This window comes from Antennarius striatus, chromosome 12 (genome assembly GCF_040054535.1).
Source record: "Antennarius striatus isolate MH-2024 chromosome 12, ASM4005453v1, whole genome shotgun sequence".
NCBI lineage: Eukaryota > Metazoa > Chordata > Actinopteri > Lophiiformes > Antennariidae > Antennarius > Antennarius striatus.
Genome location: NC_090787.1, coordinates 15,295,749 through 15,320,707, shown reverse-complemented (window position 1 = coordinate 15,320,707; position 24,959 = coordinate 15,295,749). Strand labels below are relative to the sequence as shown.

The following is a 24,959-nucleotide window of genomic DNA, read 5'->3' as shown; positions in this document are numbered from 1 at the left end:
TCAAATTTAAAAATAACCTGAAAAACAACCAATAATATTTTTTGCATGAGAGCGTGTTTAGATGCTCAACTGTGCAACTTATCTTAAACATCTGTGAGATTTTCCCAAAATCCCCCCAAAAATAAACAACACAAACAACGTAATTAGATTGAACTACTAAAAGTATTGAATTGAATAAAGACATTTACAGGGCGGCATGGTGGTGCAGATGGATGGATGGATGGATGGATGGATGGATGGATGGATGGATGGATGGATGGATGGATGGATGGATGGATGGACATTCACGAGACCCATTTTGACAATGTGAGCGTCATTATTTTTTCCCATTGGAAGTATAATGAATGTCTTAAGGGATCTTGAAATTCCACCATAAAATTTATAAAACAGAACAGAAATTGTTAATTTTTGAATTTCCGTAATTTGAAATCAGAACCAGGTCCCCTGCTTGTCAGAGGGTGAAGTCATTCTATATTTTTTACAGAAAAACTGCATTTCTACCAAATATTTCAAGAAGAATTTAATAATTTAATTATTAGTTTTAACTTCCATAATTAATATGAATGCAACGTAATTCAGTTGATTTTGGCTGCATTCAGACTGGAGCCAAAATCCGATTTTTATCCCATGCAAGTGGAAAGGAGATGGCTCTTTTGTAGTCTAAACTGTTACATACCACATGAAATCCGATTTTTGCATGACGGATTGGTAGGTTCTCGACACAAGAGCGAATGAGCCGGAAGAAATATTTTTGTTTTTCAAGTTAAAAACAAAAACCTCATTTGTGCATCGGGGGCTTGGGGCCCCCTCACCTGGTTCGCATCTAGCAGCGCCCCCTTGTGGTGGTGATTGCGGTGGGCGGGGAAACCGGAAGCTCACCTACTTCGCGCTGCTTCAGAAGTTGAGACGGTCCTTTGAGAACACACCCTTTACCTGAGCAGGTAGATCTAAGGTTCCGTTCAGGACGATCCGGAGTGGTTTGATTACTTTATTAAAAAATAAAACTTAACGAGCCTTCAGCGCGTCGGCTCGACTTCGGAGCGCCGGTAGGGACCCGGGTCTGGAAACACCTGTCATGACGGACAGAAAGTGAGCCGCCGGATCCTCTGTTCGTGAAATGGATTTTGATCTTGTTTTGGCCTTGGTCATCGTCTGGTCTTGTGTGGGTGAGTTTGTTTTCTTCACAGTTCTGATCTAACATATTAATGATTTATCTCACTGAGTAAAGTCCGTCTCTGCCCACTCGGTGCCGCAGACATCACTGACCGAGTGGGGTTTAATTGTCTAATAAATTGGGAATAAAAGATTTTTCTACATACTGTGGAAACACGTGGAAACACCGGAAATTAAAATCTATTTCTTGTCTTTATTTGACTCTGCTCCTGAACGTACAGCTGTACAAACTAACAATACAACACTCCTGCTTACAGTATATCTTAATTCTCTTCGTTGAACAGAGATGTGTGTATTTATTTAAGACTGTTTTCACACGGATATGTAAGGTTGTGCTGGAAGAAATGGACTGATAGTAGTACTGATAGTAGAGTTTATTCCCAGCGTAAGCTGAAAAGTAAAGGAAAACTTTGACTTCAAGTGTTTATTCATACTTCAGGGATCAAATAAATAGAATTTGTTTTTCACTGACTGAGTTTCGTTCTCAAATACAGTATATGTCAAACCGGATCCAGTCATTTGTCTTTACATAACCAGTGTGGTTTTATTCAAGTTGAAACTTCACAAAGGATCTAAATCAGGGACAAACCAGACTGGAGACGCTCGTCAATGGAATTCTGCGCTTGATACTGTTTCCCAGCATGCCTTGAGGTGGTGCTTTTGAGCCCACGAGCCCTGAGTGTTGGTGCGTTCCTGATGTTCACCGGCGTTGCCCGTTGTGCAGGTGTTGATGTATGAACGGTGGTTGTGTGAATACGGTTTACCCCGTGGGTTAAATTGATCACACCCTGGTGACTCCAGTTGACTCCAGCATGTGTAGCTACTATTGTACCAGGAGGGGAAAAGTGAAGCCCGTTTTTCTTCACTGTTGATTGAGTGGGGCAGATGCTAATGTGGGTGGGTAAGTAGCTAAAGTGGGTGGGTAAGATGCTAATGTAGGTGGGTAAGATGCTAATGTGGGTGGGTAAGTAGCTAATGTGGGTGGGGCAGATGCTAATGTGGGTGGGTAAGTAGCTAATGTGGGTGGGTAAGTAGCTAATGTGGGTGGGTAAGATGCTAATGTAGGTGGGTAAGATGCTAATGTGGGTGGGTAAGTAGCTAATGTGGGTGGGTAAGTAGCTAATGTGGGTGGGTAAGATGCTAATGTGGGTGGGTAAGATGCTAATGTGGGTGGGTAAGATGCTAATGTGGGTGGGTAAGTAGCTAATGTGGGTGGGTAAGATGCTAATGTAGGTGGGTAAGATGCTAATGTGGGTGGGTAAGTAGCTAATGTGGGTGGGTAAGATGCTAATGTGGGTGGGTAAGATGCTAATGTGGGTGGGTAAGATGCTAATGTGGGTGGGTAAGTAGCTAATGTGGGTGGGTAAGATGCTAATGTAGGTGGGTAAGATGCTAATGTGGGTGGGTAAGTAGCTAATGTGGGTGGGTAAGATGCTAATGTGGGTGGGTAAGATGCTAATGTGGGTGGGTAAGATGCTAATGTGGGTGGGGCAGATGCTAATGTGGGTGGGTAAGTAGCTAATGTGGGTGGGGCAGATACTAATGTGGGTGGTTAAGTAGCTAATGTGAGTGGGGCAGATGCTAATGTGGGTGGGGCAGATGCTAATGTGAGTGGGGCAGATGCTAATGTGGGTGGGCCAGATGCTAATGTGGGTGGGGCAGATGCTAATGTGGGTGGGGCAGATGCTAATGTACGAGGGGAAGACGCTAATGTGGGTGGGTAAGATGCTAATGTGGGTGGGTAAGGAGCTAATGTGGGTGGGGCAGATGCTAATGTGGGTGGGGCAGATGCTAATGTGGGTGGGTAAGTAGCTAATGTGGGTGGGTAAATAGCTAATGTGGGTGGGTAAATAGCTAATATGGGTGGGGCAGATGCTAACGTGGGTGGTTAAGTAGCTAATGTGAGTGGGGCAGATGCTAATGTGAGTGGGGCAGATGCTAATGTGAGTGGGGCAGATGCTAATGTGGGTGGGGCAGATGCTAAAGTGGGTGGGGCAGATGCTAATGTGGGTGGGCCAGATGCTAATGTGGGTGGGACAGATGCTAATGTGGGTGGGGCAGATGCTAATGTGGGTGGGTAAGATGCTAATGTGGGTGGGTAAGATACTACTGTATGTGGGGCAGATGTTAATGTGGGTGGGTAAGATACTACTGTATGTGGGGCAGATGTTAATGTGGGTGGGGCAGTTGTTAATGTGGGTGGGTAAGTAGCTAATATGGTGGGCTGCCCCAGTTGTAAACTTGACTGACGGCACGTGGACACATGGCTCAGGACATTACAAAATGTCTAAAACCCATTCTGATGTGATAGAATGTATTCTTTGTTTGTATTTATTGGTTGTTTATTTTTTAATTAGTGTATAAACTAATCCTTTTGTCTAGAAAGCCTTTATCTCTTATCACTCCTAGAGAAGCTCCTCACTAAGCTCCTTCACACGCTAATTTATATGCCGCTGCTAAGGGGCTACAGTGTTTTTCTTTTCTAGTGACATTCCATAATTAAAACAGCACTGCTGGAGTTAAATGACTCACCCTGTAATAATACTTGAAGGAAAAATAGACTTTGACAGCTTGTTTAGGTTTAGGAGAAAAATATTTTGTGCTCTGGGAAAAGTCTAACAAGACCTTTTTTTAAGAAAAATTTTCTGACATTTTAAAAGACCAAATGATCAAACTTGAAAACAAAGGCAGACTAACTGACGATGGAATTAATGCCCAGTGACAGATAGTTTTATTAAAGTTTGAGCTGGCTGTGTATTGTCAGCTTCACGTGAAGGATTCATTTGAGAATTATTTGTGGCACGGTTGTCTCACAGTAAGAAGGTCCTGGCTTCGGTTCTACCTGGGGCCTTTCTGAGCACAGTTTGTATGTTCTCCCTGTGTCGGCGTGGGTTCTTTCTGGGTTCTCTGGCTTTCTCTCAACTCCAAAAACATGCAGCTCAGGTGAACCGGCCACTCTGAGTGTGAGTTGGTGTTTGAATGAATGAATGAAATCGGATCAGGTACTAAACTGACCCCTTGTGTTTCTCTGTGACTAGTGGCTGGACAGTCTCCAATATATGCACTCAAAGGCCAGCAGATCAAGCTGACTGCAGACATCAATGGGCAACCCGATCAAATTCTGTGGAAACACAATGGAAACAAAGTGGTGGACTTTGATGGCAAGCAGGAACGGGTGTCCCTGCAGTTCACAGACAGGATCACTCTGGACTGGCACTCTGCACAACTCCTGATCACAGACCTGAGACTTGAAGATGGCGGCGAGTATGAACTGGAGGCATTTGTTAACAAGAAATTACAGGAGTCGCTTTCTAGATTGGAGGTTATTGGTAAGTTTGTTCTTTTCTTCACTAACATGAATGTGCTTATCTGCAGCTGATCAATCAGCAATGGTGACCTGCAATGTCTAGATATACTGTACGTTGATAAGGTGCTCATGGAAATGCATATTAGTCAGAAATAAAATGCTTTCACACATGAGATACTATGCATGCTTCAGCTGTTTACTAACCGATTATGATGTGATATTAGATGACTTGATAGTGCAAAAAAAATACCCAAAACTTTCCACTAGAAAAAAGCTGAAGGAAGGGTCTGACCTCTGATCAGACATTTATTTTCTAAATTTCAAGTTTAATGCTTCTTTAAAAATGAGTGCAACGCCTCAGGACAGCATGATGGTGACTGCTGAGGGCTCAAAGGACAAGTTCAAAGTTCTACACACACATAGTCAACACTTTTGAGTTGCAAAAGGCACTTCTAACAAGTTCTTTGAGACTGTGATGCTTGGTTAGTAATTCAATGATGATTGCTGTAGGAACAGAAGGAGGGTATATGTTCATTTTTGAGAATAATCTGTATTGAGCGAGTTTTAAATAGCTTTTGAGTTACGAGGGTAAAACAGTAAAGCCTCAAAGCTGCAGTGGCAAATATTAGTGCACACACTGGCAGAGTTTGTGTTTCAGTCTGTAAATTTCATAATGTTTGACACTTTGTTGTGGTTTTATTCAGGTGAGTTAACTGTCTAGTTTTTAGTTGTTGGTTTACATTTGTAATTGATTGTGACAGTCAAGGGGTTGCTGGTTTTTGTAGGTTTTTTTAAACCGTCCTGAGCTGGAATTGAATTTGGCAGAACCATAAATATTTTGGTTTCTTCAGGTTGAGCTCGTCTCTCCTACATTAATTCTATCTGACCTCTTGTTCATGTGGAGGACGCAGAACATTCAGAGCTGCAATCACTGGAGGAAAGGCATAAAACGTGGATTGTTCCTCCACACCAAGCAGCGTGGCGTTCAGCTCAGTATATCAAAAGCAGTATTATCTCTTAATATGTCACCAGTGAAAGCTTTTTAATGCTGGTTTATGTGCTAGCTTTTTATGAAGGCCTTTTTATCAGTCGAGGCTTCGCTGTCCGCTATTTCTTTGTTCTATCAGCTAAACACAAAGTACATTTTATGTTCAGTGACAAAATAAGAATTATTGTAGATACATAACTTTCTTATTTTGTTGAAAACAGTTAATAAAATTTTTATTATTGTTACGTTCTGCATTGTTAGTTGCTGTCATCTCCTAGTTCTTTGCCTCCTTGTGTTTAATACAAGCCTAAACTTTTGTTTTTTTCTGTTTATAATTTGTCTGTCTGTTTTTGCAGTTCTTTTTAAATAATTTCATGCCCTTTATATTCTGTGTTGGATTTATTTTGTGATCGTACAGACAAAGTGGGGAATGATAGTCATTCAATTGATGTGTGTCCGTATGTACTGATATAGACAAGGTTCCTGTGCCCACCATAACCTGTCACATGGACAACAACGCCATCTATAACAAGTCTGCCACACTGGAGTGTTCTATAGAGCCCAGACAGAAGCCAGTACAGATTAAGTGGACTTCACATGGAAATGTGAAGTCTGGACCAAATCTAACAATAAATCTGGGCGACCTGTTGGATGAAGAAGAATACACTTGTACAGTGAGCAACCCTCTGAGCAATGCAATGGCTACCTTCACTGCAAAGGCTTGCTATCCGGGTAAGATTATACCTTGTGGCATCAGCTGTTTAAGGTAATGTATTTGGTGTTGGTGTTGTTGAATTTTAATTTTATGCAAATTAAAAGATTTACTGTAAATATTGTTAGAATAACTCGCAGCGTGTGATGGGTTTTACCCAGAAAACCTGCAGGTTGATCTTTCATCTCTGCCGAGCTGTATTTCCCACTGCCGGTAACGGAACATAAAAGACTCAAATGATTTGCACTACTTTGCATAACAGGCAGTAATAATAGAATAAATGTATTCATGCATCTCTGTTCAAAAACAACTTCACAACAGATTCACAAAGTGAATATGTTCTTTGTTTGTAGCACCAAAAAGAGCTCATCAGGCTATTGCTATTTTAGTAATAAATGTCGTGAAATTTAAAAGTGGATTTTGTGTTTGTGGGCAGACAAAAGTTCACACGTGGCGCTGATCACCAGTCTCACAATCATTGGTTTTGGTGTCCTCCTGGGTTCGGTGTTCGGGGTTCTCTTCTGCAGACGGAGGCGTATAGGTAAAAAATATAAAATAAATATCTTTGTGTGTGCGTGTGTGTGTGTGCGTGCACTGATGGTCGTGCATTCTCCAAGCTGGGTGTAACAGTCCGTTGTTGTTCTGCCCTCTCACTCTTGTGTTCTAGCATGTTTTGAACAACATCAGGATGAAGAACGAGGTATGTCACAGTATTATGACAGTGTTGAGTATAAGTGTGAGTTATTAACAAGTTATTAAACCAACTAATCTTACGATTTATAATTTACTGTAAACACTAACTGCAGATAATGTTCGCATTTTACAAGCTTGAACCAGAAATATTTAGCATTTGTTGTTAGGACAAGTACAAGTATACTATGTACTATGGACATAGTATACTTTTGTACATAGTATATGTGCAAAAGTATTCAGACACTTCCCAATATGGAGGAGGACTAGTGATATCCGGTTGGGCTGGATTCTTAGTTCTTTATGCTTCAGTACACCAAGACATTTTCTGCTAGTTCTATTTTCCCAACTCGATGGGAGAGGTTTTGAAAGTTTTCAGCGTGACTACCCCGGTGCAGATCGCAAAGTCCATTAAGATACGGATTAGTGAGGAACTAGAACTACACAGAACTCTCTGCTGAGACCCCTGACCTCATCCCCATCCGACACCTTTGGGATGAGCTGGGATGGAGATTGTCCACCAGGCCTGCCTGCCCAACACCAACATCAGTGCCTCACCCAGAAGAGCACTTGTGTGGTCAGGCTTTGATGTTGAGCAGGCACCGGGTTGGAGTTTTCCTGTTGGAGCAGTAAAGGGTGTAGTAGCCTCCTTTGGGTGGTGGTGACTGTTCTGCTCATTGTGTTCAGGGAGTGTTGCTGATAAGAAAGAATTTAGAGTGTGTATCTTCACAGCTGAATGCTACAAGACTTTATTTATCAAACACTGTGCATAATGTTAGGGATGCTACAGAACACCTAATACGTATTATGGATCATTAATAGATTACTAATCTAGGGAATGATTATCCTGCATTCTATGATCTCATTTGATGACGTCTGTGGCTGTGATGTAAAGAAGCGTATCAAGTATTTGCTCATTATCAAACATCTAATTTGTTTTGAGATACGATTTAGAGTCTCAATCCTTTTCAGTGTCAAGCGGAGGGGCTGATGAAAAAGCAGTACTTCTGGATAGAGCGCCCACCCTTCCCTCGAATCAGCGGCTTCACCCTCAGCGGATACCGGACGCCTTCAACGGTAACTGCTGCTAAACGCTTCCTGAGTATTACAGATTGGTAATTTTAGTGAGTTAGTTTTAATGGATTGTCTACTTATTTAATCCAGTGATCATTGTGCTTAGGGCTTGTAAAATAAAATACTGTAAAATACTGTTTTGAATAACCAAATTCTAAAATGTTCAGTTATATAACAAATCATATATACAGTCATTATATAAAAAGAAACATTCCATTGCCTCGGTAATGCTTAAGCTAATGATCACTTTAAAATCACTGTTTCTTCTTATTAGTATCACATGTTGCTCTTTACTACAGTTGAACTCCCAGTTTCTACGTTAACTTTTGTGTGATTTAACCTCTTCTAGCATTTTATTACATCCCAATGCTTCAAAGTGGTGATGTATTGTAATTGTTAGTGTTCGTGTGTTCGCCGTTTGTTCGTCCACCAAATATCTTCGCAACCGTTGCAGATAGAAAGATGAAACAACAAAAAACAGATTACTCAGGCATCCCGGGATGAAAATGACATGATGACCTTGAGAAAACTAGAAAAACGAGGGAGAAAGCTAGTGTGAGTAATATGCCCCAGCTTTGATCTATGGTCAAAACTACTGCATACAGTAGCTTTGACCTACCCTGAAAGATCAAAGCTATGCACTAGTCAGGTACTACTTTCAGGGTACTCTGACCTACCCTGGAAGTAGGTGAGGGTAAGTCTCTGACTGTCTTGTTTTACTTTCTTTTCTGTGTGTCAGGTTTAGAAGACAGTGAAGGGAAACCTGAGTCTGCTGCACCTCCTCCTTCCTCTCCAGAGTCTGGGTTACTTTCTGATGTGGATCAGAAACATGATGATAACAACAAAGGTGCTGCAGCGTCAGAACAGCTCAGACACTCTTCAGATGAAGCGTGTTCAAATGCACCAGATGCCGCTGCTGATGGAAGAGAAGCATCGGCTTCCGATGCGGAATCCTTCACTGCTCCCAAAATCCCAGGTGAGGACGCTGCACCATCTGACCTATGTTGTAAACAAGTACAAATACAACAGGCAAGAAACGGAGCAGCAGAATGAAAGTGACGCTTACCCTTCTATTCAGCATTAAGAAGGAGTTAATTAACATTTAATACATGATTATAACAAGATAAAATGTTTCTCCTACACTTAACATGAGGACATTATTAGTTGCAAGAGAAGACATCAGTAATAACTCCTCCTCGACTATCAAGTGGTCATTCATTGCAGAAATGAAAACCAATTCTCATCTTCATTCGATTATAAATAAAAATGTTCATATTCATCCCTTACTTTATTGCATCTAAGGCCTAAAATCTCCTCAACATCAACACACCTGACCTAAAAATACTTGAGGAGTCATACTTGAGGGGCGGCAGTGGCTCAGTGGTAAAGCGGGCAGTAGAGCGGGCCGTCCTATGATTTAAGATCGGCGGTTCGATTCCCGCTCCCGCCCCCCCAAAAATACCCGGAGGTGAGCTGACAGTGGGAGGTGTCAGCTCATCTCTGGAGCACTGCCGAGGCACCCTTGAGCAAGGTGCCGTCCCCTTTACAAATTGCTCATTTGAGGCGCACCAAGAAGGAGCTGCCTGCCACTCTACCTCCCCTGCATGCCCACAGGCCCCTTTGTGTGTGTGTGTGATACAGGGGCCTGTACTCACTAATATATATGTATGCATGCGTTTGTAATCAGTAGCTAGAGTGTGCTTTCTTAATTTCCCTTCGGGGATCAAACCAGTATATAAAATTTAAAAAAAAAAATTAAAAAAATGTTTGATTCACTGTACAGTATTTATTAGACTTCGGAAATGTCTTTTCATTTTCTAAGACTGATTTCTTTTAAACTGACTGAACTGTTCGATAAGTTTTCAGATCTTAATGTACATCTCTATCTTTTTTAATATCCATTTCAGAATTGGAGGAGGAGGAGGAGGCAAACAAGGATGATGAAGCAAATCCTCCGACTGCAAATGGTGTCTGTCCTCGAGCTCAACCGCATTCACCACTGAGTCAAGACTCTCCCAGTGTGTTGCCCAAGGACTCTGCTGGTGAACCAGACAAAGGCTCCGACTCCGATCAGATCAGTGGAGACGTTCCTACCACTTTCAGAGAGTTTGACTCATCAGGCATAAGAAAAACATATGAACCAGGCGGTGACGAACAGCCATCCACCACTTCTGAGGAAAAAGGTTCAGAAACTCTACTGGATGAGCAAGGGTCAAGTGTGTCACAGGGAGAAGCCTGCAGTGATGAGGAAAAGGAGCAAGAGGAGGACAGTCTGGGTTCATCAGTTGAAAATGAGTCAGATGGAGTCAGTCATCATGAAAAATGTGAGGAACCTGATTTGTATTTAGCCAACTCCCAGCAGCCTCGGAGCCCCACGCCAGAAAACAGGAACGCCAGCACCTCCCAAGAGACTGCAGACACTTCAGTAACCGACTCAAAGGAGGAGGAAGAGGCCAAGACCACAAACTCAGATGAGGTTGGTGAGGAAGGAGGTGAACGTGTTGAAAATACAACGAAGTCTGACTCAAAAGAAGAAAAGCCAGGACAGTGAGAGTCTCACCGAGGATAAAGGAAGCAGGAAAAATGAAGTTGCTGTGCTGATCGTCTCTCAACGTCACCGAAAATACAAGCAGGAGAATAAATTTGTTGTTAATTAAAGGCATGACATCAAAACAACCATTGAAAGAAAGGCTTCCAAGAGGTGACATTTAAAGTGTGCGTGTGCGTGTGTGTGTGTGTGTGTGTGTTAGTAGGTAAATGAAGGACAGGGGTCTACAAAGAAGGACAGAGCAATCAAGTAGAATGACCTGAAGAGTGTTTTAATCGTTTTTATGAAGTATAAAGATGTAATGTTTCACGTAACTCTAATATACCTTTATGTTTGTCTTAACATTAGATGTCTTCATGTTTTTAAATGCTCTGACATTTTGGTTTTATTCATTTTAATTCTAAGTCTGTTTTTTACATTTTAAACATTTTATTTTACATTCACAAAAAAACTGTTCTAAGTGTGTTTTTTAGTGAAATATTGATAACATTTGATTCAGTCAGTTAATCTAACAGCTCTAATCTCATGTGTTCTTACTTATAGAATGTATGTCCTGGTCCTAATTGCAAATAATTGCTCATTTTATAAAATAAAGACTTTATTGTACATTTGTTAAAAAACAAATAACCTCTGTAGATTCATTAATGTCTGTTTTGAGTGTGGTTTCAAGTATGTTATTGAACTAAACTCTAATACCACTTTTAAACACCTGAGATCAAAGTTTACAGTCAGATACAGTATATGTTCTTACATGTAATAAAATGTGCCCCTTCATTTATTTGCATTAAGTGCTTTTCTGCTGATTATTTCTGTGACAAGCTTTTTGGAACTCGGGGAATATTTGTCTCTTGTTGATTATTCAACAGTTAGTTGTGATGGCACTAAAGCTACATATTTGTATTTCATTTCTTTCTTGCAAGCGTGAGTGTTTTTATTTTTAAAATTGCATTCTTTTTAAAGTTATAATAACACCGGAATATTTATTACTGGGTTTGGATTCCTCTGACAGCTGAGTAATGGAGACAGAATCCTAAAGGAATTCTTCAGAGGCCGTGTACCAGGGAAGAAATAATTGTTGAACTGAAATTCAATACGCTACGAATAAAATAAGAGAAAGATAAACTAATATACAGATGTGTTTGACAGGGTATCACAGCAAAGTTATTACGTTCATGAGTATTACAAAATAAATCACTCTCAGCTTACAATTGTAAATAACTGTAATAACTGTTTTTTGTCAATAGGGGGCAGTGTTCATCAATCATAAGCTTTACTGTTGAAGACTGGAAATGGTTGAAGGACATTTTCACCAATAAATGCACGCTCATAATGAAAAAAAAAGAGATATGCTTTCATTTATTCCGTGAAAGATCTTTAAAATCTTATACAGATAAGTGATATTTGTGTAAAATCAGGGTGACGTGATTTTTCAGAGTTGTATTAGTGCGATATGGAAAAATGTGTTGGACTGAACACTCTCAAAGATATTAAGGGAAGTTCAGAGAGATCGCTGGTGCAGTTTAAGGACAGGTGTAATGACAGTTACATCACAGTCTCGATAAGAAGATCTACACCAGTCAAACCAGTTATGGTGCTCAGCCATCGGAGCTCAGGTACACCAACCGCTGGTCAACAAGCTGGTGTCGATTTAAAAAGGCACTGGTTGGAGCATGTGAGAGAGTCATGCATGATTAGTTTAACCTGTGAGTCACAGAGAAGTCTGTGATCTGCTACCACCTGACCCGTGGGTTCAGGGCACAAGCAGAGAATGAACACTATCATATTTCTGTGGTCGCAACAAATACCAAGGGGATATTAGAGTATTGAATTATTTGTGTGGATCAGGGCTGTGCCTCCTCAGTCGAAGGTCACAATGTGGTTCCACTGAGACATTGTCGATGTGTTGATGGCAGCAGGGAAGCTGACGTCCTGGCTGGCGGCCCTCCAATGGAGTCCTGGCTTCTCCATTTATTCTTCACTTCTTACAACCCAGACGCATTCATGGGATTTTCAAGGATTTTTGAAACATACAGGAAAATTGCATGCCCACCAGGCAAGTCTTTTAAAACAGGAATACATGTTTTCCTTTTTCCACATCATACAGTTATATTACACTGGAGCGTAATGTTCTTTCAGATACGTACGCAATTACACTTTTCCTCTAAAACCCTCCTCTCTTTTTTGCCTTGTTGGCGAGAAGAAAGACAAAAGAATAATGGGCCACCCTCCAGAATGGCCTTTTTATACCAGGTTGATTAGAATGCTGGCTTGTTTAAATTGCCTCCTGGAGGGCTGACATGAAATCGAACAATATCCCCTGGTTTTAGAGACTAGCCCCATAGCTTCTCATTTATTTTTATGCAGAGTTAGGACAGACCTTGGCACTAGTCTTCTGAGGAAGCCGAGCCCGGGAGGCCGGGTCTAGGTAGGTCAGGACAAATCAATTAATATCAGCTCAATAAAAGCCCTTGGCTCTCTGGGGGCCATACTTTACAGTGACAGTACAACCTGGCCCAACATAATTATGTGGATAAATTGTTAAAGTGTGGTTGAGACATTATAATGAAATAATATCCCTCTCCTATCTCTATAAAAGACCTCTATTAAGGCCTGATTTGTCGTTGGTTCCTACTTTTATGAGAACTGATAGTAGAGCATTGTTTGTCATCATTATTATACTGAACAAAGTGTACTTCTGGGTGATGATGTTTATGACTCTATATTTGATTCCAACTCTTATTTTTCTGCCAAAATTTGGTCTTGAGGTAAAACTCAACTGTGCCTTACGGCAGAAAAATTAATACACACTATGGCAGCAACAACACTGTGGAAAGACTTACTAATTTATAGCTTATACACCCAGATCCTACAAAACAGAAATAAAATAGCTGTCAGGTAAGATTGAAGCTATTAAGTTGTCGTCTGTGAAGCAGAAATAATCTGAGGCGTCAGAAACAACTTGATCAGATCATTGTTGTAATGTACACCCCATCATGTTGTCATAACACCACTAATGGGACTTTAATTATGACTGGATGTTATTTACCGTTTGAGCTGCTAAATGCCTCTTCATATCTTAGTATCCACAACATAAACAGTGATTATTTGGCCTCCAGGCTGAACGCTGGCCATGTTTGCGTGAGTGTGTCGTTGAATTCCTCAACATTGACATTAATTATGCCGTCAGACATGTCTCTGTGACCTGACTGGGGTTGGGTCAGCTCCTACTGCCTGCACATCCTCACAAATATCCAATGTTAAAGCAATAAGTAAATATTTTCATCTGCATGGCCAGGAAAAATGTTTGCATGCTTTCACTCTGGTTTTTCTCTGGGCATTTGCTTTGGAGACAGCTTTCATTTTTGTGGCGGGTGCACAGAATCTGGTTTAATTGGAATGTTACATCTAAACAGTTGGAGCACTCTGCTAAGCATGAAACAGAGACAGAATGGTTGGCCTCAAAACAGAACGACTTCTTGTCAAACAACAGAAAATATGGGTTTGACTGAGGTAGGAAACTTTCTTTTATAAATGTCAGTGTCGCTTGTTTTTGTCCGGACTGAACTATCTCAACATCCATCCATCCATCCATTTTCTTCTAGATGAAAATGAGATGATGACCTTGACCTTGAGAAAACTAAGTCAAGGTCAAATTTAATTGACTATTCTCTGGTAGTGAACACCGCTCATCATCTGGTTTCACATTCTTGTGTGTGAAACAGCCAACGTCATGTGACCCTAATTTTCACACACACTTTTGAATACCCTCGACTCTGCTTAGACGAAGCTGTCAGAGAAACTTATGTTTTCCATTTGTTTACATTTTTAAATGACTGAGTAACCATACGAAACAATCTTTGGAGAGGAAAAAGAATGCGTATCCCTCCTCCACAACTGAAAATCTATCATTTCAGCACCATGGACAGACAGTTTCTGAGAAGGAGCACTTTGTTTTTGTTTTCTGTTGTCATGTGCATGTGTTTTAAAGGGTTTTCTCAGTCCAGCGGCTGAGCGTTGTCAGTTCTTTATACGAACAAGCTGTCTGTCACCGTGCCATGCTGGCTTATGAGAGTTGGTGCACGAGCAAAATCTGAATCAATTCTCTGGTGGCAAAAATGGAAAACACTAACAGCATACTGCTCCAATTGTCTTATGGGAAAACTGAAACCAATCCAAACTAAATTCGCTTTTTCAATTCTGATTTGGTCGATGGTGAGACCACCGGAGCAGAACGGCATTCTCAGCTAGTTCGTCAGATTATATTATCATTGACCTCAGTGTCTCGCTCTCATCCTTGGAATGTCGTTGAGTTCCTCAGCCAGCAATGTTTCTCATTCTTGCTCTTGATTCTTACTTCAATCCTAAAAATTCTTTCCCTTAAACACAATTTTAAGGTTGTTGGGGTTTTTTTTTAATGTAATCAACTTTTTCTTGATTCTTATTCTTACTCACTTCTGACAAAATGTGTCTAGTTAATTGTTACCAGTTTGTGATTTCCATTTTGTCTTTACACCATAATGATCCTATAAGCCACAGAACAATCATTTATTCATCAGAGAGCATTGTTCAGAGAAATTAAGTAAAGTAAGATCAATTCCAACCCATCTCAACACAAAAATATGCTAAGAAAATCCAGACAATTTTGCAGCATTGCAAAAAATTTTCCACGATCACCTATATTTAAGCTGTGCCTCAATTAACTTGTTCATCAAAGTCCTGAAACTGAATTTCACCTGAACTCTACTTTGATTTGTTTCCCTGCAAATGGAACGTGTGTGTGTGTGTGTGTGTGTGTGAGATTGGTTTTCGAGCGAAATCACATGTCCATTTAAGACAATAAATGGAGTCATGATGAATTTCAGTGAAAACTGCAAATGCATAATCACGAAACATTTACTTCTTTGAGTAAAGTAGATGCAAAATTATGTAGACAGTTGTGGCTATTTAAGATTTTTATGAAAATGAGATGTTACCAAAACAAGATGTATAACAATCTGTCTGGCTCTGTTGTGGTCGATGTGGAATCTGAATATGTCCAAATGCTCTCCACATGTCTGGCAGCTCCTCTGACCCTTCATCCTGAAACCGTGCCAGACTGGATGTTTTCCGTGCTTGGCCCATGTACGATACTGTTTTAATTTACATGAGTATCCCAGCAGTAAAAATGCCAACGAGAGCTAACGACGAGTGATTGATCAACTACTATTGTGTGTCTAATTCGGAGCATAGGACGTTTGCCACTGATTCTAATATTACTGTCAGCAGAGGGCTATTTTATTTTATTACATAGGTAAATGGAAAGAAAGAGTCCACATTGCTGTTCAAGCTCACTTTGAGACAGAGTTCCTGCACTTCAGAGCTCTACAGCCAGATTTATAATTGTTTATTTGTGTCTGTCCAGCTTTACGGCGGCGCGTCACTTCTGTTTCCTGGATCTGTCGGCGAGGGAATGATTCTTGCAGACAGACGTGCAGATCGTGCTTGGTGATTAACCAAAAAACATGCATTTCACGGTGCATCGTATATACGCGCAGAGACGCACACAAACGTTTGGTCCGTGTGTCCGTGTGCTGGTGAAACATGTCTGCTGGTGTGTGAGCATTCCTGCCTTCAATGTCGTCTGGGATCCTGGAGAACCTCTCCGCCCATGGTGGGCCCCTCACATCCAGATGGATGGTCTCAGCCAGTGTCAGAGAGGTGACAGCTGGCTGGCCCGGTCTTTCCTGGCCGAGGGGTCTGGTTCCTGTCCTCCGACAGCTCCTGACAGCTCCTGTTGGGTGACACATCCACTGCCCCCCCCCCCCCCCCCACACACACACTCATAAACTTGCATCATGGAAAGTCGAAGCTTACTGAGAAATCAATGATGTCTCACAGTGAGCTTTAATGAAATGTAAATGATACGATCCACACCGGGGTGGGTTGACGCCTGCGCTCATAAGTGCTCTCGAGGAAGTGGCCAATCTACAGATGATTGTATAATTGGGTCATTTCGATGGCTGTAAAATGTGTTTCACAGAAGAAAAGAGCGATACCACTCATCTGCAGACTGGAGTAAGACAGCAGGTCTTGTTTTATACTCTAAAAGTGTGAATCCTGTATCCTGTCAAAACCTTTATTAGGTAAGACAGGAAAGCTTTTACTGAATCTCTCCTGAAAGTCATAACTCAGACTAAGCTGCTTCTTTACTTCATGACACCCGGCTCTCTCTTCTAACTGTCTTGTTCTTCCGCTCTCAGTCTTAAGTGGCCTCAAAGTTGCAGTCGACTCATTAGAGAGACTGGAGGTCTGAGCTGTGGTGACCTGGTGAGCGCCGTGCTGGAACTGGGGACTTTGTAAATGTGTGTGAGTCATTATTTTTCAGCCTCCATGCAGCATGCTGCAGCGGGACAGAGATAGGGCTGTGCTAGACCAAACTTGTTGGGTTGTGTGTGTTAATGAGACAGGGATGAGGAGAACACACACAGAGCAACTCGGGAGACGTCTGTCGGCCTCCCGAAGGTAATTCCCTTAAATGAAAAGCAGGCTGCATGCTAGTCGTTGCTGCATCAAGGGGGTGAGGATGAATAGTGACGGGGTTGTATTTCAACACACCTCCCCATGCTCTTATTACTGAGCTGGGATGAGTGGAGGCAGGGGTACCTTGTTCAGACACTCCCTGCCGATACTCTTTCTTACCCAATTATCCCTGACTAGAATGACTTGTGTAACGCCGGCTGTGTCACGCAGCTTCGGTGTGGATGTTTTTGTCCTATCAAGGCCTTTTTCATTTTTCAGATTACGAACCTCTCGTGCTTCCAACCAAAGAAAAGCAGCAGGATTGAAGTCCATCTGGGACACATTACACACATATGGAAGAGGCTCATTTAGGACTCTTGTTAGCTCACCTGATGATTTAAGTAGGACCGTTTATATTGATCCACTTAAAATATGAACCTCCTCACTTAAAATGTGTCTGCTGGATGAGGCTGACACTTTACCCTGAAGTTTGTGCCGGCATGTCAAATCCAGGTTTACATCAGCCATCACTATCAAACTGGCTGAAGCTGTGAATCGAAGCTAATAGGCTTTCCAGATGTTCTTCGTTGAATTTCATTGAATCCAACACCTCTGCAGGCCACTGTCCAGCCATAAATCACAGGCTGCACGCTGTATGAGAAGAACGAGGAGATGTGGTTTGATGCATAAGTCACATGTTTGATTCATGAGCTCACTGAGAATATCTTCAGGACACAAGCGAAACAATTAACTGTTACCTTAACCTCAAGGCCACAAAGTCTCTTAAAGGGATTTGGTATCCCCTTTAAAAGCCCTGAAGCCCCCGCTCAAAGCCACAGGGACGGCAGAGCGTTATAAGAATGATTTGATTTTATGTGGTATTCTTGGATGACAGTCCACCGCAAGTCACTGTGCAGTGTTAGCAACAGTTCATGGCTTTATTTGGTTCTGTGAGGGAGCTTCAGCTCCAACAGTCTGAGATTAGTCAGGATGAACAGATGTCTGATAAAATGCTCTGCTCCCATCCATCTGATGTAAATGTATTGTTGAGACCAAGGTTGTTATGAAACATCTGTGAAGTGTAAGGCATATTTTGCCTTCTGAGCAGAGACAGAATGAGTTCCCGCTAGGAATGACATGTAAACATCATGTGGACTGAACAGGAATCTATAAAGCTCATCTAACCTTGATCACTAATCGAATTGTGAAATTGTTAAGATTTATTTAAATGAAGGTTAAGTATCTATCCACAGAACAAATTGCATGAACTCAAGTGGTCTCTCTGAAAGGATGTCACCTCCTTCACACTTTTCCTTCATAAATGGCCGTACTGCGTGTCTGAAATCCTTTTTAATGTGCAATCCATCTGCTTTGGCTCAAATAGAGGAAATGAGCAGATCCACAATCTTTACCTGCACTTGTAAGCTGATCCGACGTGGCAGCGAGAACGATCGATCTGGTTTTCAGGTCTGTGTTTCCAGGACGTTCTTGTTTGTCTTAGATATCTGAGAGGGATTAGTGGGAGAAAACATTCTCAAAGCACTTGGCTTCTTTATCTGCGCTCTCCAGTTTCGTGAATCATCAGACATTAAAAAAAAGAAGAGTGAAAAAAGCTTCTCCAGACACAAAACTTTATGATCCATTACTTGCACACTGTTAAACTAATAATTCCCCCACCCCTCATGTGTGATGGTGAAGTCATGTGTGAGTGTTTTCACACCTTGCTAACCTTTGTACGATTAAGTATCCCTGGATTGGTTTGTTTCTGTTTCAAATCTACAAACAGAATGTAAAAGTTAAGACATTTGCGATTTAAAAAAAAAAAAAAAAGTTCTGATGTATTTGTTGATTACTGAAACTAAATAATCAAGTTTGGAAAGTATTGATTCATTAAATCATATCGTCCAATTAAAACACAAAGGCTTTCTTAGCTGATAAATTGTCAGGAAACATATATTTATATACTGTAAACAAGAAGTTGCTTTGAATTTCTGAACACTCAAATAAAAGTTGCATTGCAGTACCTGCTAGTGGATAGCATATTCACATTGGCATTAATAGGTCAATACGCAATAAGTTGTTTTAAAAACTTAAAGTAATGTGAAACGCCGTTTCAATCAAATGAATCCATTTCACTGAACAGTTTTTGGTTGACCTAATTTACTCAACACTTTAAATGCATGTTACGAGTTATGGCTGCGGTGATCGGATGACAACACAATCTATCTGTACAGGTGACCCTGTGAGGTTGACATGCAGCGGTCGCCATCTGAGCAGGTTCAGACCCCAAAAAATACTTTGTTTGCATGAGATAAGGTCCTGGTGTCAATAATATGAATGCTCCCCTTACCACTGGTCACTTTGTTAGTATTATATTTTAGCTACTTTACGCAACACCTTTCTCTACCTAGAAAGTAGCCTGTCGCTAATTCTCACTTTGTAAACTGGAGTGTAACAGGCTCCAGGTCTCCATGGCAACAGCTATAGAAGCTTGGCACAGTGGCATCCAGAAAGCTACACGTTCTGATCCAACAGTAAGACCCAGAGCAGCTGCACTCTCATGATCATGTCAGGTCAGCCTTTTATTTATTATATACAGATGACTTCCACGTGTTCGCTGCTGCCTTGCCCTCCAGGTTAAAGCTCTCTGTGGAGCTCATGGAAGGATGTGGAGTGAGTGGTAGTGGAGTGATCGACCCACTCTGAGCTGTGGCAACCACCGTACTGTCTCCTGGTTTCCATCCACACCTCGCTCGCTGCTGAGAGAAATGAGTTCCAGAGAGATTCATGGGAAATCTCTGCTGTTGGCGATCGCACTTTTATATTCGTATTAAAATCAAATCAGATGTAACTCATGCAAAAACTTTCACCTGGCAAACCATTACAATCAATGTCTTTTGTTCGAGTTAAGCTGCTTGAATCGATGTGAAGCAGAGAAAACGAAGGGATTGTTTCGCTTCCACATGAAAGTGGAGCTCCTCGCTGTGTGTCAGCAGCATGTGGTGAAGGGTCTGACTGATAAATGAACTAATTAGAGGAAATGGTCCCGTTGTGCTGCAGTGCAGCCAGAGCTCCGGGGCCGGATGTGGTGTCACCAGGTTTGCAACCTGGACCTGCTGTGATGCTCTGTGGTGGGAGCGTCTGCCTGTCAGCCTGATATCATCCCAGCATCTTTTGGCTGAGAGTCTGACTCCTGCTACAGCTATATTCTTCTATGCAGGCTTTAATCTATCACCAGAGAACTGATATGCAGATAGAGGTAAGTCTAAACAGAAATAGCTCACTTGGTGGGAGGGAATACACTTGTTTCTAGGTAACCAGCAACAAAGTTGGCCATGTGAAGACACATTTTTGAGTCATTACCTTTACTGACCCCTGTGACTGAAAGAGGACCATTGACTACATCCTAAGTTAGAAACAAAGAAGTCAGGAGTAAAGATTTTTATGTCTGAACAATTACAAACGAGACTGAAAAATATCACACAACATGCTGAGATATCAGCTTTAAACTGCTAGATGCTACAACTCTATTAAAATGTTGAGTTGAGAGTAAGATAATTGGAGCCAAAGAGCTGTGGGTGAAGATGAACAGGTGGCTCAACTTGTTCCCTTTAGTGTTATTAAATTTAGTCATGCCACACTCTTTTGGACAGATCAGAGTTTGATCATTTGAAGAGAACAGCCTGTGATACAACAAGACGACACAATCACGTATTTAAAGAAGAAACCCAGACAAAGATTCACCACATGAAACATTGTGAGCTGGGACAGTTTACTCTGAACCTTTGGTAGGATGTGATTGGTTTACTTGCTTTATTATTATTATTATTATTATTATTATTATTATTATTATTATTATTATTATTATTATTATTATTATTATTATTATTATTATTATTATTATTATTATTATTATTATTATTATTATTGTTGTTGTTGTCATTGTTATTGTTATTATTATTATTATTATTAATACTATTATTATTATTATTATTGGTATTAATAATAATAATAACAATAAAAATAATAATAACTATTATTATATTTATTATTGTTGTTGAAATAGTATTAATAATAATATATTATCATAATATTATTATTATTATTATTATCATCATTGATAATAATAGTGTTGTTGTTGATGTTATTATTTATATTAATTTAACTGGTTTTCAGTTTGTTTTGAGGTGAAAAAGTTCTGTTTAACTTCAACATCTGCGTCACAGTTTACCCCCATGTGGCTCAACTTATCCCCTCCGGAGGCTCAGCTTAACTGTTATCGGGGTCAATTGAAGTCAAGAGACTATTTGAATTGAAAGTTATATTTAAAGACAGTTTATATTAGAGACAGTTCTAACATGTGCACCAAATTCTAAAATATATGTATGTACATATTTTTATTGGAGACATTATCATCAGACGCTCTCCTTAAAGACACCTCAGTTAAACCTGGTTCAACTCTCGTCTGAATGATCTGGTCTCCTGACTGATCCTGGAGGTAGATTTCTCTATAACAGCCTTTAATACACTATAGCAGGGGGGGTCAAACTCATTTTCACCGAGGGCCACATCAGCATCATGTCTGTCCTCAAAGGGCCAGATGTAACAGAAATGTAATGTAATGTAACTCAGTGTAATGTAAAATGAATGTAACTACTCCTTAATGTTAAAGAACCCTTATTCAAGTTACTCAACTCCATCAATGAAGGACTAAAATATTCAATGAATAAAGAGTTTGTTCAAAATGTTTTTGCCAGAGTTAAAATAGGATTAATTACTGCATTGTGGGAAATGTAGTTTGTGGTCAAAGTACGCTTTTGACCAATTTATTTTTAGACACTAACCTTTTTATCCTCTCACAGGCCACATAAAATGATGTGGTGGGCCACATTTGACCCCCGGGCCTTGAGTCTGACACGTGCACTAGTAAGACAATTTGGAGGTAACAGTCGTATTAATATCTTAATTTTGTTTTGGTACCAATTCAAATATCTACACCATGAGCTACTTATATCAAGACCAGGAAACCAGGAGCAATGAAAAAAATTGTAATTAACTTGCAAATCCAGGAAATTTTAAATCAGATTATTAATGAACTTATCATATTTCATGAAATATATTGATAGCAAAACCCAGTGAGGGGTCAAAAGAAGTGACAAATCGAAATAGCTGTTCTACTGGGAATGGTTTATTCATGTGCTCCTTTCATTGATGCTCTCCTTTTACTAAGTTCACAGAGACGCACAAAGTCACGATTTATCCACAGAACAATGTGGACGCATCTCTAGGCTGTTTCTCTAAGGACTGCAAATGCAGACTGAAGGGAGAATAAACCGTACAGTAACTACTATACCATACCAAAAAAGTCTGCAAACTGTGTTCAGAGGAACCAGTATTAATTGGTATTAACATGAACCAGCTATCTACTGAATGGATCTAAAGTCATGTACTACTGTATAAAACATAACTAAATCCCAATGTTACTTTATTTCTTTCATATTGTGATAGTTCTTTACTCATTGTAACACAAGTCATAAACACTATTCTGACTGGAATGTAATGGGTAAGATAAACACTTTGATGGTTTGGGGTTTGTTTTTGGGAATATGGATCTCTTGTAAATGGGCTCCTGACAAACAAACACATGCCTGGTTTCCCCCCAGACGTCCTCAGAGGCTCGCAAAGCTTAGACAGAAACAAGGCCACAGCAATTATGAAAGGGAATAGCAAATCCTCCTCATGTCATGTTCCCTCACCATATTCATCAGCTTGAAAGGGTTGCTCTAAGACGGATGGACAAAATATACATATCTCTGGATTTGACATGGAATTATTTGAACCACCACAGGGGCATAAATCCACCCCGTCCCAATCCTGTGGTAACTTGTATGTATCCCAGCGCTCACGTGACATACTTCAGACTGAATGAGGTATGTTGTTTTCGTGTCTTTCTCTATGTCATGTGTTTAGAATCAGCTTCCCTATTATTCCAGGGGATTGTTTTCTCCAGTTCCTTCCTACTGTCCCTCAGAGAGGAGGACCAGAGGGACCGCCGCTGCCCGGAGCCTCCATGTTGGTTGGGTTTGTTACAGGTGATGGATGTAATGATGTCATACGACAGTCCAAATCTCTGTGTCTCTGAAGGCATTTCTAACATGTGCTGCTGTCCATCAAATAGCAGGATTCCAAACAGATGCCCCCTCCTCCTCCTCCTCCTCCTCCTCTGGTTTTTCTTCATTCGTTGTTTGGCAGAGAGAAATGCCACCTTTTATGTGAAAAACACTGAATTTGATTAAGGAAGGACAAATAAGAACAGACGTACTGTATAATAACCAGAAAGCCCATTGAGGTGGTTCAGACATCTGATTAGAATGTCTCCAGGGTACCTCCCTTTGTAGGTTTTTCTGGGAACAACCAACTGGGAGGAGACACTGGGGTAGATCCACAACTCACTGGAGAGATTACATGTGTCATAAAGCACGGGAACGCCTCAGGATTCCTGAGGATGAGTTGTTGATGGGGAGAAAGAGATGTCTGGTCAGCCTGGGGAAGAGAATCTTATGGATGGATGGATGGATGGATGGATGGATGGATGGATGGATGGATGGATGGATGAATGGGAGTGGGAATCGAACCGCCAATCTTGGAACATTGGACGACCCACTCTACCGCTGAGCCACTGCCACCACCCTTTTAAAAAATTTTTTTTAATTTATTTATTTATTTAATTTTTAATTAATTGATTGTTTTTTATTTTATTTATTTGTTTGTTTGTTTGTTCGTTTGTTTATTTGTTTATTTATTTATAATTAATATACGGTTAGTTTACCTCATGGATAACCAGATTGAAAACAACTAGGTCCAAAGAACGACAGAATGTCACATCGACATGAAGCAATCGAGACAAACACAAACAACAACACTAAATGCACAAAATCAATTAATAATACAAGGAATACAATTCATCATGTTAAAAAAAACAACAATCTTATTCTTTCCATTTTAAACGTCTGTGCCCCAATCCATCCCCTGCAATGTCAAGTTTCTAAATGCGGCCCTGGTCTCTCACAAAAACATGTGTTCCGCTCTGCTTTGAGAGGTGACTGCATGCTGCGTGGTGTCCAGACTCCTCGGCCCCAGCGTTGGTTATATTCATTTGAATCAGAAAGAGCGTTTAACTGGTCGGAGTCACAGCTGAGCCGGGCCCAACCTTCCTCTCTCTTTTCTTGGATGTAACAATAACTCCATGCCAAGGGACACATATCCCATTTTACTGCAATCCTTATATAATCGCATTGTACAATAAACGATTTTCTTGCATATGCCTGACTTTTATGATTTGATCTGAAGCACATGTGAAGCACACCTAATATTATAAAGCTGTGGATGTAAAATGAGCCAATGCGTGATGGTTTTTGTGTGGTTACAGATAGATATGTCATCTTTTCAGTGGAATTAATTTAAGTTGCAGCTCTATTGAAACTCATGTGACAGTTTGCTGTGATTTGTGGGTAACATTTAGGGGTTCTGGCAGAGGAAGTCACCCTCGGTGTTCTCATGGATAGAGGGATTTCCGCTCTGCTTCCTCCTTCAGTCTGGATGAACAAAGGAATAAACATCATCTGATTCTCGTATTTCAACCATTACTGTCCCCTTATTCAGCAATGGCCTATTTTAAAACTTTTCCATATATAAGGCACACTGGATTGTAAGGTGCACTGTTGGGTTATAAGAAAATTAAAAGCATTTAGGTACGGCTTATGGTGGGGAAAATACTGTAAGTTCTGTTTTACTTTATATACAAAAGAAATGGAGTACAGCTGAGTGAAGGTATGGCCATTGTCTGATTGTCTTATTTCAGCCGTTGCTATCCCCCTTATTTAAGGGTACAACACTCACACCTTGATCTCCATGAAAGATTTACAACAGATAACACACCTGCCCTTCAGGAATGGAAAAGCCACAATGA

The 24,959-nt window shown here is 40.6% G+C and overlaps 1 protein-coding gene across 1 annotated transcript; it reads left to right on the top strand.

Annotated features, from left to right (window-relative positions):
- The first annotated feature begins 930 nt into the window (after window positions 1-930).
- LOC137605139 (clumping factor B-like) lies at window positions 931-11,119 on the top strand. Its single transcript, XM_068329570.1, has 8 exons — window positions 931-1,166; window positions 4,212-4,502; window positions 5,943-6,200; window positions 6,617-6,721; window positions 6,848-6,880; window positions 7,843-7,947; window positions 8,684-8,920; window positions 9,852-11,119. Exons 1-8 carry the CDS (start codon window positions 1,118-1,120, stop codon window positions 10,493-10,495), a joined length of 1,722 nt encoding a protein of 573 aa, XP_068185671.1. The 5' UTR covers window positions 931-1,117; the 3' UTR covers window positions 10,496-11,119.
- The last annotated feature ends 13,840 nt before the right edge of the window (window positions 11,120-24,959 follow it).